Here is a 15,982-nt window from a genome sequence, read left to right as displayed (position 1 = left end):
GGGTGAGGGGGAATCCTGTTCTTTATCTAGTTATGTGACTGGCAATGTGTTTATTTGAGATAACCTTAGTGGCAGTGGATAGTCACAAAATTTCGTTACAAAAGAAAAAAAAAAAAAAAAGGAGAAAGAGAAAGAAAGGAAACCCAACTGCCAGGGCTTACACTACAATTTACTAATCTCCACTCTCCTACCCCCCTGGTTTTTGGAGATTATGAATAAAATTTTTATAAGCATTAATATGAGTTTTTGTATGGACATTATTTTTCAATTAGTGATATACCTACTATGTTTAGCTTTGTACAAGACTTCCAAATAGTCTTTCAGCATGCTTGAATCACAGTGTATTCCCACTAGCAATGAAAGAGAATTCCTGTTGTTCCACATCCACATCAGTTTTTGAATTAAAACCATTTTGAGTTCATCTGTGTGTAAGATATACATTTTGTATCTAGATTCATTTAAAAATATTTGCATGTGGATGTCCAGCTGTTCCAGCAAAATTTGTTGAGAAAATTATCTTTTCTCCATTGAATTGCCTTTGCCCTGTTATCAAATATTAGCTCACTAAATTTTTGTGGATCGAATTCTGTACTCTCTATTCTATTCAGTCGGTGTACGTGTCTACCCTTTTGCCAAAACCATGCTGTCATGATCAATGTAAATTTATGGTAAGTTTTGAGATTACCTGCCAGTTTACTTGTTTGTTGATGATAATTTGCCTTCTGCTACCATTTCTACAAGGTAAGGCACTTTAATTCATTGCTGTGTCCTCAGTGCCTAGAACAGTCTTTGCAAATGGCATGATTTTTATCAATTCGTTTAGACAATGAATGGATACATGTCCATACTTCATTTGTACTTCTTTTTAAATACTTATATAAGTCTACTATTTTGTCACTAGTTTTGAAGAATTTTTCTTATATATCAATGTTATTCACTCATTCTCCATAAAATTTGTTGTCTTTTCTTCCGCTTTTTGTCAGGTATTTAAGAAATTCACCTGATTGTGAGAGGTGTTGAGATTCTTTCCATATCTTCTATACTATACTAGCTTAATTGCTCCTATACTAGCTTAATTGCTCTTTCTCATTAAAGCCCTCTCTGCATTTTCATGGACTCTCTATTGTGCTTTGTGAGGTGTTTTTGTTTTGTTTTGTTTTGTTTGTGTTTTTACCCTCAGGTGAAAGTGTTATTGCATGTGCTTGTGTGATAGGATAGTGTTCATTCCCACAGGCTTTAGTATAGCCCAATTTCATGCTGTATATTATGTCATTTTCCCATACCAACTTTTAAATTTTTAATCTAGTTTCTAGTGTTTAAGAACACATTGACTAAAAATGTTACTATTTGTTTATGATACTATCAAATCCTACCTGCCCTCCTATGCCATTAATACCTCATTAGCCAACATTCTTAAGTCCTGAACATGGACAGCTCTCACTTAACAGTTTTTCCATCTCTGACACTAACTAAAATGATATACTTGTAAGGCATATATCCAAATTAATATACAAAATAGTACCCCCTAAATTGTCTCCTTTCCTCCCTGGTCTTATTATATTACAGGGGGTGGATATATTGAATAGATATAATAGTATTGGGGCAAACTCCAAAGGGGGTATCTTTGTAGAAGAGGATTATACAAAAGTTTTGATCCTGTTGATCCCCATTCAGGGGACCAATACTGGGAAAAACTTGCTTCTCTATTTCTTTTTCATTGAAAGTAGATGGATTTTTCATATATCATAGAGAGTCATTAATCATTATTTATTTTCCTAATCTAGCTTCACTACCCTTATAGATTGTGATTATTTTTCTCAGATTCTGGAAATAGGTTGTTTACATCTCTTTATATTATATAATTCTATATATTTTATATATGTCTTTATATTCTATTATGAACAATGTTATTATTGTTCTTTTGATAGGACACTGGCAAAACCTGATTCAAGAGCTTCTCTTCTGATACCAGTCTATCCTGCCAGTTTTCTAATGACCTAAAGCTAAATACTAAAAGCTGAGAGTTCACTTATGCTAACTATTCAGAAATCTTTATACAAAGGTGGCAGCTCATATTTCTTCCATAAATTTCTGTTTTTCTTGAGATCATTGTATAACATTTATTGAGGTAAGAGTAAAATCCCAAATTGCAATGTGACCATAACTGAATATGAAGTTGCTGAAAAAAATTCATAAATGATTTTAGAGACCTTAAATATATATATTGAATAAACATAACAAACTAATAATCAGTTACATATATTCATATGTATGCACACATATATTTATATAATAAATATAAGAATCACCAATACTATGAAAAATAGATATGTTAAAACATATATCCCTAAATAGTTCCTTGATTATGTAAGACTCATAATTTTAATGTCTATTCAAATTTATAGAATTTGTTCTTTATGTATGTGTCATTTACCTGAGATTTCAGACTTGTCTCTCCAACTGATATAAAAAAAAAACTCACAATAGTATGTTGGAATGATCACTGGCCAAGGAATCAAATAATACGAATATCACTTTTGCCCAAGCCATAAAATAATTGGGTAATCAAAACAGCTTTCTTCATCTCTCCAATCCTCATATATCTTACCTGGAAAAAGATTTAAATTATATGACCAAATCCACATTTTTTAAAAAGATAAATAAGTTAATGTATGTGGGAGTACTTCGTTGATTACAAATAGTATAATAACATACTATAATTAATCACATACACTTGTGTTATATGTACATTTCATCTGAGAAACTGAAAAACAAGATTGGAATTTTTAAAATATTTTATCTGAGTTTACACTATAGGGATAAGAAATAATGATATAATTTAAGTTTAGATGTGGATTTTATATGCTGAACATCCTACTTAATTATAATGATGCACATTTTTTGATTCACAAATAGCCAACAGCCATTTTTCTCAAATGTAATTGAAATATAATTATGGGAACAAGGGAATAATAATAAAACAATTTTCAGTTTTTAAAGTTAACAAGATTCAAGTGAACTCCCTGATTACAAAATCAAAGTTAAAACAAATTTAAAATATTGTACTTTATAATGCATCTGATGGTATTTATTTATCAACAAAAATATGATTAAAATGCAGAACATTTAAGGCTGATAGAGATAATTAAGCATAGAAAATTTAGTAATCAGCTTGTTGCTACTGAATGAATAAAGGATGGGAAGAACTTTTAATAAACCCCATGAGATAAGAGCTAGCTAACTTTTAAAACAAAATGCAATAAAAAACGTTTTATAATGTGTACTTTTGTCTAAGAGCAGAGGAATGTACTGGTGTTAAATTGGCCACAGGAGGGGTATACTAATATTTCCTAAATGTAAAAGAATTATGCCAAGAATTATGAGGAAAATAAAGAATATATTTAGTGAAAGGGATTCAAGTTCAAACAAACAGCCTATAATTTATACCAAACCTGTACTGAAGTTCATACTTAGTCCCACGTTATGCACATTTTTTCTGCATATTACTCTTAATTCACTGGAAATATGGATTGTAGTTCATTTGTAAGGAAAAAACACACTAGAGTTCTTTCAAAGGCACATTTCCTCCCAGTTCAGCTCTTTCCATATCTCTATTAGCTTGTTTATGCAATGGACTATTAAGTCAATCTCATTTGTGATCTCAGACTCAAGCTGAGGATTATCTATTTAAGCATGAGTCAATTAATTTTATAAATACATATTAAGTACCTACTGTTTATCAATAACTATTTTATGCAGAACACAGTGATTTACAAATATCCCACCACCATACAAGTTACACCATAACTAGAGGAAACAGTCAATAAACATATAATCCACTAAATGAAAGACATCATTAAAATCATGGTAAACAATTTGTAGTAAATAAATGGATGGTATGAAAGAAATCAATAGAAACCAAAATAGGATAAGCTGTTTTTGAAAAAGTTGTTATGGAAGACTCTGCAAGAAAGCAGAATATGATAAAGAGACTGACTGAAAATAATGAAATGGGAGATGGCTCTGGATGAACCAAGTAAGATTGTTCCAGGTCAGATTGTGAATAAAGACCCTAAATTGGGCAAGCGCTTAAAGCATGTGAAGGAGGCCCCAGGTGGGTGCATATGGAGCAACATTACTTAGCAGCAGTACAATTAATATCAGGAGCACTGACGTCAGTCCAACAGAATTCAAATCTTGGATGCCTTCCACCTTCCCCATTGGTGCCTACCACCTTGTGATATTAACAGGTTACTTCAACAAGCAAAGCCTCAGCTTACTCCTTTGTCTAATGTTTTTATACCTTCCTTGTAGCATTTCTGTGATGGGAGTTAAAGAAACAATGCTTGAAAAAAAGACTCAGAATAGTGTCTAGAACACAGTATGCAAGTTAGAATAAATGTTGGTTGTCGGCCTTACAGATGAAGTGGAGCCCAATGCCAGGACGTACCTGGATTTAATTCTCAATTCTCCTGTCTCTACTTACATAAACTCGGGCATGTCATTTAACCTCTCTGTGCCTCAGTTTCCTTATCAGAATATGAGGGATTATAAAAGAACCCATTTTAAAGAGTTGTCATAAGTATATAAATTAAATTAAATTAGATTAATAGGACAGTGAATCATGTTGCTTCCTATGATTAATATGCAGAAATGTTATCAGTAGTAGCAGAATAAAAGTGACCACAAATAAGAAAAAACTTGATTCTTCATTTTTCTAATAGATCATCTTTTCTCTGCTATAAGCAACTCTCCCCAGAATGGCACAATAATCTACTCCGTTCACAAACTAACAATCTAAAAGTTATATTTTAGTTGTCTTTTTTGGCACCTTCCATAATTAATACAGGAGAAGGTAGTATCCACTCTTCTTGATATGTCACTATGTGGATTATATTCACATCTTAGGTCCCGAGACCTAAGAAGTGGATCCTGAGGTGAGGATGTGTATGCAAGTGATTGGGTTAATAAATTGCTTCCAGGTCAGGAAGTGAGAGGGAGCATGGGAAAGCAGTACAGAAAGAAGAATCCAAATAGGGTGTGATTTTGAAGTTCCAGCCTCAGCATAATTCTGTAGGGGAACTATGGGATGAAATAAAGTGTGAATTTCCATACTTCTGCACCTGTTAGACAACGGCTCGGGGATTTCATGGGAGATGACTGTAAACTTGTAGGCACTTTAGGCTCCCTGTGCATGTGAGCAAAATGGTTCCAGTAGCCAAGGGAAGTCCTCCAAAGAGAGTAGCAGGTGCAGGCTATTAGAGGCAAAAGCATGCAGGAATTGTAGTGCATGTAATGTATGTGCATGTGTGTGTATGCATATTAAAGAATGAAAGAGAACCTGAGCACAGTATCTGTGTTCACCAAAAACCACTTCTCTATATGCCATTGCCATCTCTTTCTTGACTACAGAGATAGACTCTAACTGATCTCCTTCCTTAACCAGATTTCTTGCCTATCCTCCAACTATTTCCCACTCTGCAGTCGAGTTGATCTTTTCTAAACATTTCATGTTAAAATCTTCCAACTGATTTCCATTGCACTGAAAATGAATGCAAATTTTTTACTCCAGCTTACAAAGACCTACAGGATCCTGGCCTCTGCCTAAGTCTCTGGCTCCATCAAATACAACTGGATTTTTCTGCTTAAAGGCTTATATTCCACCCAAAATGGGCATCAGAGTAATAACAGACCACAGGAAACGAAGAATGCTCTCCAATTTCTCTTGCAAGAGTGGTCAGTAAGGATGATGGTCAAAAGAGATCTCCCAGTGGGGAAAAAACAGGTGACCAGGGTGGTCAGCTAAGGAATTTGTTGTATTTTATCAAAGTGAGACACCAGCTGTCCTTGAGATTCTCCGGCGGCTTGTTTCCCACTGCACCATCCCTGTTCAACAAAATGCAGGGCATGTGCTGAGCCAGTGGCCACTACAGGGTACTTTGCCATTGCACTTTTTCCAGGCACTTTTCGACACTGTAGTTTTCTGGTATTTATTTCAGAGTTTTACATCTGTTGTGGTTAAGTTTACCAATTTCCTGTAGTTTACAGGATTATGAATAGCCACATAAAGTCTTGCTAAAAGGTAAGTACCTTGAGATTTCAGAGCCAAAGAGTAATGTGGTTTTGATTTCTCTCATTTCAGAGTGTGGATTTGTGGCCATATATGTGTATTTTGTTAAGTAAGATGTTTTTTAAATAACGGGTATGGAAATTAGAGTACATATGGGCTGGACAGAGCCAATAGCTCTGGACCATAGCAAGCATCCATACTATTATCTGCCAATCACCATTCTCTATATGGTTATAATAGAAGCAAACATGGTTGATGATGATGATGATGATGATGATGATGACATTAACATGTTGAAAATTTGTATGATAGCACTATATTAACCTCTTTACATATATTATCTTTTGTAAAACATACTATTTAAGGCTGTGTGTCAAATACTTACTACCTGTACATTTGTCAAATTACTTAAATTCTTAAATTACTTAAATTCTTCACACCTCAGTTTTCTTATAGGTATATGCTGTTAAATAAAGTCCTTGTGATACAAATAACTATTACTTTGTACTGATTACAGTTCAAAATAAAATAAATAACAATACCTTGTGAGTCAGATACTAATTATTCTCCTTTCATAAGAAGAAGTAGTTGAGACCGAGTAAATATCCCCAAATCACACAGATAATAAGGGAGAAAGCCAAACTAGAGGCATGTTTTTGACCTTTATGCCTTGATAACAACTGACTCCAGAGATGTATGGTCCAGTGTTAAGCATCTGGCCAGGTAAATTAGAGCCCATTCCCATAATTTTTCAGACTCAAATTAGAAAATACTATCAGTTGTTTTCTGGATTGGAAGATGTTAAATCTGAACTTTGTATATTCCTCTATCCCATCAGGTTGAGGAGGCTTAGTTGAAAGCAAGAGAGGAGAGAGGAGTGAGCGAGAGAGAATAGTACTAAATACCCAAGCCCCTAATTCTTGTTTTCATGAGCACGAAAGGCCCAGTTGCTTCTTTGCTCCTTTTATTCCTTCCTTTCCACACTTAATTTGATTTGATAATCCAATGAATTCTTCTTTTGCCTATACTAGTTTGATGGGTTTCTTTTTTTGTTTGTTTGTTTGATGGGTTTCAACTGCTTACCAAAATCATTACCAGCAGTAGCATTATTATAATTTCACATCTTCTGAATAAAATGTTTCACAAATAAAACCAATTTGCTAATAAATAAAATTAATTCTGGAATACCAAATGAACTATTAACTTTGAACTTTTTAACTATGAACTTTTTTTTTACATCAAGAAGAATCAACTTACTATCTCAACCAAGAGACATTGTTTGTTGCAAAATTCTCGATCAAATTATCCCATAGCTGAGACCCCATATCTAATTTTACCATACCAATTTTGTGTGCTCATTTTTCCTATTATTTTAGGAAATAAATATGTTTGTTATTTTTAATTATCAGGTAATATGTTTCCATTTAGAGCATGCTCTCTTCAGACTCTAATAAATTTGAGTAACTTATTCAACAGATTGTTAGAAAAAATATAGTTATCAGTTATAAAGGATCAACATAGTATGGTGCTAGGTATTGAAAGACACAATCCAAAGTACATTTGGTATAATTTAATTTGCCTTGAGGGAACATCTTATCATGTTACAGAAGAAGAAGGAAGAGGAAGAGGGGAAATAGGACACGGAGGAGGGAGAGGAGAAGGAGGAGGAGAAGAAACAGATTGTAAAAGACAAATTGTGCCCAGAAAAGTGTTATTTAAAATATATAAGTTCATATATATGTATATATTAATAAATAATTCATTTTATTGGTCTTAAAGACTTTAGGAACACTCAGTATAATCTTTGGTATATTGTAGGGCTTAATTTTTTTCAAATACTTAGTATTTTAAATTACAAATACATTCTCATTTATATGCTGCAATATAGTGATATTAAAGTCAGCCGTGAATTTCCTGTTTATTTGTGCTACATATATCTCCTTACCTAGCCATGTGATATGTGACGTTTTAATGATAGCTCACTGATGTAACATGGAAAAATAATGTATATATAATATATTATTTATAAAAATTTTATAACATTTAGAAAAGTTTTATAGTTTACAGGTTATGTGAAAATGAAACACAACCTAATAAACCATTTTTCTCCCTCTACTCCTCAGGGGAATCAGACAGTATATTGAATTTGACATCCTGCTGAAGTTGCTTATAATGAGGACTTACTACTGCCTATCACTATTCATCTGGACCTATATGTTTCATACAGTTGATGCTATCCCACTACAAGAAAAAGCTAATAGTGATTTACCAAGCAAAATGGTAGTGGATCTGACAAAAGATAATGGTAAAATGTTACATCGCACCAAGCGTGGCTGGATGTGGAATCAGTTCTTCTTGTTGGAGGAGTACACAGGTACAGAGACACAGTATGTTGGCAAGGTGAGAATTTTCATATGATAAATCCAGAAGCAATTAGAAAGTGATAGCAATTTAAATATTTTATAGCAACTCCCTGTGCTGATTGTTTAAAATAATGATTATTTAAAAATACTTGACTAGTTATGATGTGCAGAAGGCATGATATTGCAAAGGTTGGCAGCAGGGTAGAATGGGGAATGTGATTTATTCAGGTAGCTAAATGCAGGTCAGTATCCATAGCAAGCCTCAAAATAAAATGTCATCTGTGGACTTGACTCATTATTAATCAGCTACACATGACTTAATTTTATGTGTGTGCATCTAGAAGATTTTAAAAACTTCCTTCGAAATTTAATTTAACATCATGTATAAATAATAACTTAGTGTGCTATGTGAGGCAAAAAAAATACAATAATATGTCAAAAATTATATTGGTCTCTACAAATAAACAATTTATCATGATTCGAATAGTTTGCTGTGTATGAGAATAAGTACAAATATTTCTATCTAGATGGTCTGTTTCTTAGTATCAGTCAAACTGAACTACTTCCTGCCTGTAAGCCAGACCAAAGGATTCTAGAAGAAGGAGAAAGAAAACAGAAGTAGAAAGAAGGCAGTATCTTTAGGGTGGTTAAAACCATCCAGCAGCCGCAACAGGTGCTCATTAGCAGTCTGGAACAAATGGCAATAGAGACTATGTAACTCCCCCTTCTTATATTCAACTTTGAGAAAACAGATTCATACCTTTGTCTTCCTGTTTCTTCTCTGTCTCAAAATAGATGACGTGATCTTTCCAATGTCCAGAATTTTCTATTATCTATCTTCCCCATATCAGTCTCATTCATACCATTCAATATACAGGACAATTCCTTTGTCCACTGCATTATCCCAGATACGTGCCTAATGCTGAGCTAATTTCAAATTCTAAGAATAAAACAAAATAAACAATGATGAATACTAACACTGCCCATAAATCATATATATTGTTTTCTTGATTCTTTGCACATGATACTAGAAGTGACTGTGATGGTCTGAGTATTTTTTGACTTACCGGCGACACAAAGTAGATAAGATAGAATAGGCCAAAAATAAAAATATAAAAAGTACCTGATATCACAGAAGTCATGCCTATTGCTTTTAAACCAGAAATACATTTATTCTGTGAAATTGCCAAAATCTTGATCTAATTTTTCATTTTGTGTGTGTCACAGTGTATTTTTTCAAATGTAGCTTCTTTTATCGGAAGCCTATTATTTCCTCTTCTTTTGATATCTCTCTCCCTGGTTCCATAGGTCATACTCACTTTGCCCCATATAGTTCACTTGCTGGTTCCTTTTTCCCTCTTATTTCTCCTCAGGTTAGTCATAGGGCATCCCCCTGAATCCCTCATTTAACATCACTTTCCACACTATAGTTAATAACTAACATCAGGATATTTCAAGTTCAACTGACAAATGTTTGTGTCTAAGGACTTGAAATTGCCTTATGATTCTTTTTCTAAGGCAGTGTATAAAGGGCACGTCCAGTTCACGAGGTCTCACACAGAGGGTTTCATCCTTGGATGCAGATCCATCCTTGGATCCTGTTAGATGCAGAAGAATAGCCACAGATAGAGATACTCAATCGCAAGGCGATCAAGGCTCTACCACAAGCATTTATTTTTAGCTGTAAACAAAAATGCTTCCTTCTAAAAACTGAATGTGCATTGATTAACAGACACCATTACTGCACTGACATTTTAAAATATACACTAAGTTTTAGATCTTTTCTACCATCCTGCTTATTTTTAATTAGTTCAATAATCTGTCAAAAATAGTTCTTAAACATGTGCAGAGTTTTATTTAATTAGTCTTCATAAAATATTTTAGCACTTGTCTTTGGAAAATAACCTTTTTTTTAACCCATGGACAAGCTGAGGTGTTCGATTTTTGTGCCTATTTATTCTTGACAACCAGATTATGAACCAAAAGTGCAAACCCATTATAATAATCAGAATTTTTGTCAAATGAAGATAATCAAACCAAAACTGTGTCAACTATTTTCAAATTACACTTAGAAAGCAACATGTATATGAAAGAGAAACTTCAACAAAATCAAACATGTGTACTTCTTTTTGAAAAAAAAAAAATGATTTCTCTGTTTTGTAATAAGGCCTTGTCTTAGACGTGCCATGCACCATATATTTAGTTCACTATAAAAGTGGGCTTCCAATTACTTCTTACTATTAAGTTCCTAAGGGTCTATGAACTCTCCTAACCTGTTCTTCTAGCTCCTGACCTTATTATTCATTTGCATATGCAGAGACTAACTAGGCCTTTACACCTCAACTTGGTCAAACATATGAGTTCTCGTGAGGATTTAACTTTTTGAACACCAAAGAGATTGTTTTCTTTTCGACCACATTGCTCTGTTTGCCTCGTCTTCTAGGATCCACTGCATTGGCGACCTTCATGTGATGTAATGACTTACCATATTTACCATGCACCATGATTCAAAGAGAATAGGTAGCTTCTAATGTAAAGAGATTTTCATATTTTTTCTTAGGTTTACAGAAGGCTCGTATTGCAGACAATGTTAAGACCTCTTTTAATATATAGGTGATAAAAATTGTATAAAGTTGGAAGGATATATAATCCTTGGATGTAAAATTTAGGGTTTGATTCTGAATTTAAAGGAAGAAGTTTTAAAACAAATAATAAAGTAGTAGCAGCAAAATTTAATAAAATAACTTGTACATGCACTTAAACATGAAACTTACAAGGGTCAGTCCTGATTGTGCCATTCAGTAATTGTGCAGAACTTAGAAGTTAATTAAACTTTCCAAACCTCAAATTCTTGTTAGGTTAAATTGTCACTAAGATCTCCTTAACTCCAAAATTCTGATGTATTCTAGGATTGCGGATGCGACTGCATTGAAGAAGAGCTAGTAAAAATTTAATAAAATTTGCATGTGTATATCCAAGGAAGTGGTATAGCATATGGCACGGTATGCATATGAAACACACATGCAAACACACACACACACACACACACACACACACACACACACACAGACTGGCCTACTAGGATGAAGTTAGACCACTACTGTAAAAGGCCCAGAATTCCATGCTGAGTTGTTTTTACATACAGCATGGAAAGTGAGTCCTGTTGAAAGCTTTTGTACTAATTTATTATTGATGTATCACAAGTGTGGAATGCTCAGTTTGCTTTCATTGTCAGGATGGACTGGAGGAGCAACAAAATGAATCACAATGACATTTTTATAAGAAAAACTAGAGAATATTTCTGTATGTCATTTCAGACTTTTACAATACAGGACAGAAAAGTGAGGAATGTTGAAATTAAGAGTAATTTCTGTATTTTAACTATACTGGATTTAAAAATAAAATATTAAAAAATTAAATTATCAGTAATTTTTGTTTTCCACAATAATGCAATCTGAACTTTGGTTGCTCGTTTTTCATGGAAGCTATCAGAGATTTATTAATTCTGTTTTCTGTAATGAGGGAAATCTTTGGTTCTTACTTAAGAGGATTACAAAGTTATGACAATTGCCATGTAGTTTCCCTCTAGTTTGAATAGACACATGTGGCTGAATTACTTAGGCAAAAGAGTAATACTGCTCAAGAGAAGAATTTAAATAAATTTAACAAGAACCATAGCAAAGGCTCCTGCTATTCTGTTAGAGAAACTTCATATGCATTTGATTTCTTACACATTAGATCTAGATCCTGAGGAATTGTCCTTAGGAAAATCCTGAGTTGTCGCGGATTAATAATTAATTAATAATTAAAATGTTTATTATGGAGAATTGATATTTGATATCTAGTAATTAAAACACATTTATTACACAGAGAGATGCCAAACTTACAGGTATAGTGTTTATTCCTTCTGAAGGAAAATAGTGTTCATAAAATAATTTGAAATATCAGCTTAATTGACCATTACATTTCGATTCAAAGCACTTGCTTTGCTCAGAGTAATCAACATCGTGCTGTGGAACTACCTATTACTAGGCTCCATTTAAATACAATATATTTTTTATAGAGGTAGCCCTAAATTTTTTATAGTTTTAATCCAAAAACTTTTACTATTCCATAGCTGAAATCATCATGAGTATAATTACAGAATCCCAGAATGGAAGAGGATTTTTAACATTTATCAAGTTCTTGGTTACAACTGTGTACAACTGATTCAGGCGTTAACTAAAACAAAGGGAAACACAGGTACCAACAGGAAAATGGACAAGAGTCTGGTTTCTATCAGATTGAGTGATGAAACTGGCGTGACTCTCTTTTGTACTTATGGTTATTGACATAAGCACTAAATATTGATATTTCCCCAAAGCATTCATAAAATAATGTTCTTGGATAGGCAGTGTTCTCTTAGGCTTTCAGAAAATGGCAGGTTGGTGTGTACAGAAACAGAAATAAAGTCTCAAAGTTCCTGAAGGATGTTTGATAAATTTTTATAGCGTATTATGGTGTTTTTCAGAATCTAAATAAATTATCTTTATAAAGCTTTACTTAGGCTGCAGTGCATGTGGCAGCCATTTCAGATTTACAGGCACATTGTATCCCAAAATTCTCTTTATAGGTTAGTTGTTTAAAGCTAAAAACACATGAGAAAAATATTAAGCATTAAAGGCTAGGTTCTCTGGACAGTCTACAAAGGCTTATTTCACAATGGAGCTCTCTAAAACTGCTTCTCTAATAGAGTGCTATCATTTAATTCTGACTGCCAATTCCCTCGTTGCTAGCACTCTATCACCGCCTCACTGCGCCCTGCATTAGCACACTAAGTAGACTTTTTACTTGACTTGATTATTTTTGTAATTTTTTTTAAGATTTTATTTATTTATTTGACAGAGAGAGAGAGACAGGGAGAGAGGCAACACAAGCAGGGGGCGCAGCAGAGGGAGAAACAGGCTTCCCGTGGAGCAGGGAGCCCAATGCAGGGCTCGATCCCAGGACCCTGGGATCATGACCTGAGCCGAAGGCAGACGCTTAACGACTGAGCCACCCAGGCGCCACATGACACACTGTTTCTTGCATGATACCAATCTCCAGGACAACATATCTATAGAAAAATAACACAGATTCACTTAAGTAGAATCCCAAATATTCGATATCATTGCCTATTCCAACCTACGCTCTATGTCCCCACAACTATGTAGCTTTAGCACTGGGCAAAGGGAAATCTTTTCTCTTCCATATGCTTGACTTCTATTTTATCAGGGTCAAACGCCTTTTGCAGAAAATATCTAACCCCTTTTTCATAATTTCATCTCTTCTCCTTGCTTTCCATCCTATCTCAAGTGCATCCTCTTACAAAAAGCCCATCGTAATTCTCCCCAGCTAGAATTTCCTGTTAAAATTATACCATCTATCAACTTATTCAAGGCATGATTTTAATTATTCTGGTCTAATATTTTACCATCTAGCATCTGTGACGTTTGGGCTCTGAATTTGTGTTGGATTTAATTTTTTCTTCCCTGAAATGTTTGACATAATACATTTATTTACTCAAAATTAATATTCAATTCCTATCTCAATAGATCTCTATTGAGCATTTATCACTCTGGGTCCTGAGATACTAACACTATGAAACACTAAAAGAGCAGAGAAAGTTTAAAAAAAAAAATCCCCTTTTCCTGACACATGTTGCACCAAAGTCAATTCCTTTCCTATATTTTTTTGGGATGTGATTACAATAAATCATCATACTCAGAACTATATACTAACAGAGGCACAAAAATGAGTTCAAGATCAATGAATAAGTGACTTGGCAAATCTAAGGGGAAAGAGGCTTTTTTTTTTTTTTGTCTAAAATGGGGAGGGATATACTTGTAGGTGGCAATTTTGTGGAAGTTTTAGCTTCTTCAATGGTTTCTGTAACAAAAGCTTTTCTTGAAAAATTATAAGATTCTCCCACAGTTTATGTTCTATTGATCTTACTCTATAAATACAATAAGATCTATTGCTATTGCATATTAATGGTTTTAGAAAAAATGCAATTTAAAAAACTATTTTGCTAAATTTGTCTTACATAAAAAGAATGTATATTACATACTCACTGGGTATAGTATTCTGCAATCTTATATAAACTTGATGATGGTATTATTCAATTCTCTATGGTTACAAGTTTTGTGTCTCCTTATTCCAATTCTTACTGTGAGAAGAATATTAAAAAGTTCCATTTTTTAATTCCTCTCTTTACCTCTGTCAAGTTTTATTTATTTTTATGCAATTATTAGAGGCATGGCCAATTATCTTTCATGTTTCTTATTAATTGATGCTCTATTGTTATGAAATATCACCTTTTATCTTTGATAATACTAATTGCTTGAAGTTTACTTTGAGTGATACAAACTTAGCCACACCAATCATTTGTGATTATGTTTGTACAGTTTGTAATTTACATCCTTTTGCTTTCAGCCTTTTTGTGCAATTCTATTTAAAACACAGCTCTTGTAAACATCTCAGAGGTGGTATATTCGTTTTTGCTTTCCTACCATGTTTTGGGTCAATTGAGTGTTTTTTTTTTAATATCTGAATTTGTTCTTTATAATTCTTCAACCTATTATAACATAAATAAAAAAATATGATATATTTTAGCATGCAATGCAATAATCTTATAGATACAATATGATTTTATTTCCTCTGTCAGTCTTTATTCTGTATTTGTCATATATTTTGTCTGTATATATTGTAAACTATACCATATGTTATTCATATTTTATTATTTAAGCAATTTTGTATTATGTTCTATTTACTTATATAATTACCATTTCTAGTCAGTGCTTTTTATTTTTTCATATTGATCTGAATTTCTGTGTGCTGTCATTTCCTTTCAACCTGAAGATTTCCTTTAGCATAACTTGTAGTTTGGATCTGATGGAAACAAATTTTCTCAGCTTTTTTTATCTGAAAATATCATTATTTCACTATTTTTGAAAAATATTTTAATTGGCTATAGGAATATAGATTGACCTGATAATTGTTTGTTTGTTTTATCTCTTAGCACTTAAAATTTTTGCTACATTGCATTGTGGATTTTATTACTTTTAGTAGGAAGTCAGTCATTATTCTTATCATTGTTGCCCTATATGTCATGTGCATTTGTCTCTGGTTGCTCTGAAGGTTCTGTCTGTGTCTTTTGCTCTCTGACAGTCTATTTCAACAGGGGTTGTACTTTGATACCTCGTTGTGCATTTGTTTTGTTTTTTAAATATTTTATTTATTTACTTATTTATTTAGATAGTGCAAGTTGGTAGGGGGAGGGGCAGAGGGAGCGGGAGAGAAAGAATCTTAAGCAGACTCCATGTTGAATGCAAGCCAGATGTGGGGCTCAATCTCACAACCCTGAGATTATGATCTGAGCTGAAACCAAGATTCAGATGCTTAACCAGTTGAGACACTGTTACCCCTAGATGTGTTTTGTTTAACCTGCTTGGGATTCACTGGCATTTTTAGATCAGTGGGTCTTTCTTCATCAAATTTTTAAATTGTATGCTCATTTTTATTTTTATGG

At 33.4% G+C, this 15,982-nt stretch overlaps 1 protein-coding gene across 1 annotated transcript in view; it reads left to right on the top strand.

Annotated features, from left to right (window-relative positions):
• The window catches only part of CDH9 (cadherin 9), a 131,088-nt gene that overhangs the window by 40,902 nt on the left and 74,204 nt on the right, over nucleotides 1-15,982 (top strand). The window contains exon 2 of the mRNA XM_078066592.1: nucleotides 8,194-8,470. Within this exon, the coding sequence (XP_077922718.1) occupies nucleotides 8,243-8,470 (228 nt within the window). The 5' untranslated portion in view covers nucleotides 8,194-8,242. The remainder of the gene's footprint in view (nucleotides 1-8,193; nucleotides 8,471-15,982) is intronic.

Source organism: Halichoerus grypus, chromosome 2, assembly GCF_964656455.1.
Source record: "Halichoerus grypus chromosome 2, mHalGry1.hap1.1, whole genome shotgun sequence".
Taxonomy (NCBI): Eukaryota; Metazoa; Chordata; class Mammalia; order Carnivora; family Phocidae; genus Halichoerus; species Halichoerus grypus.
Note: the sequence above shows the minus strand (reverse complement) of the source record. Positions and strands in the feature narration are given on the sequence as shown.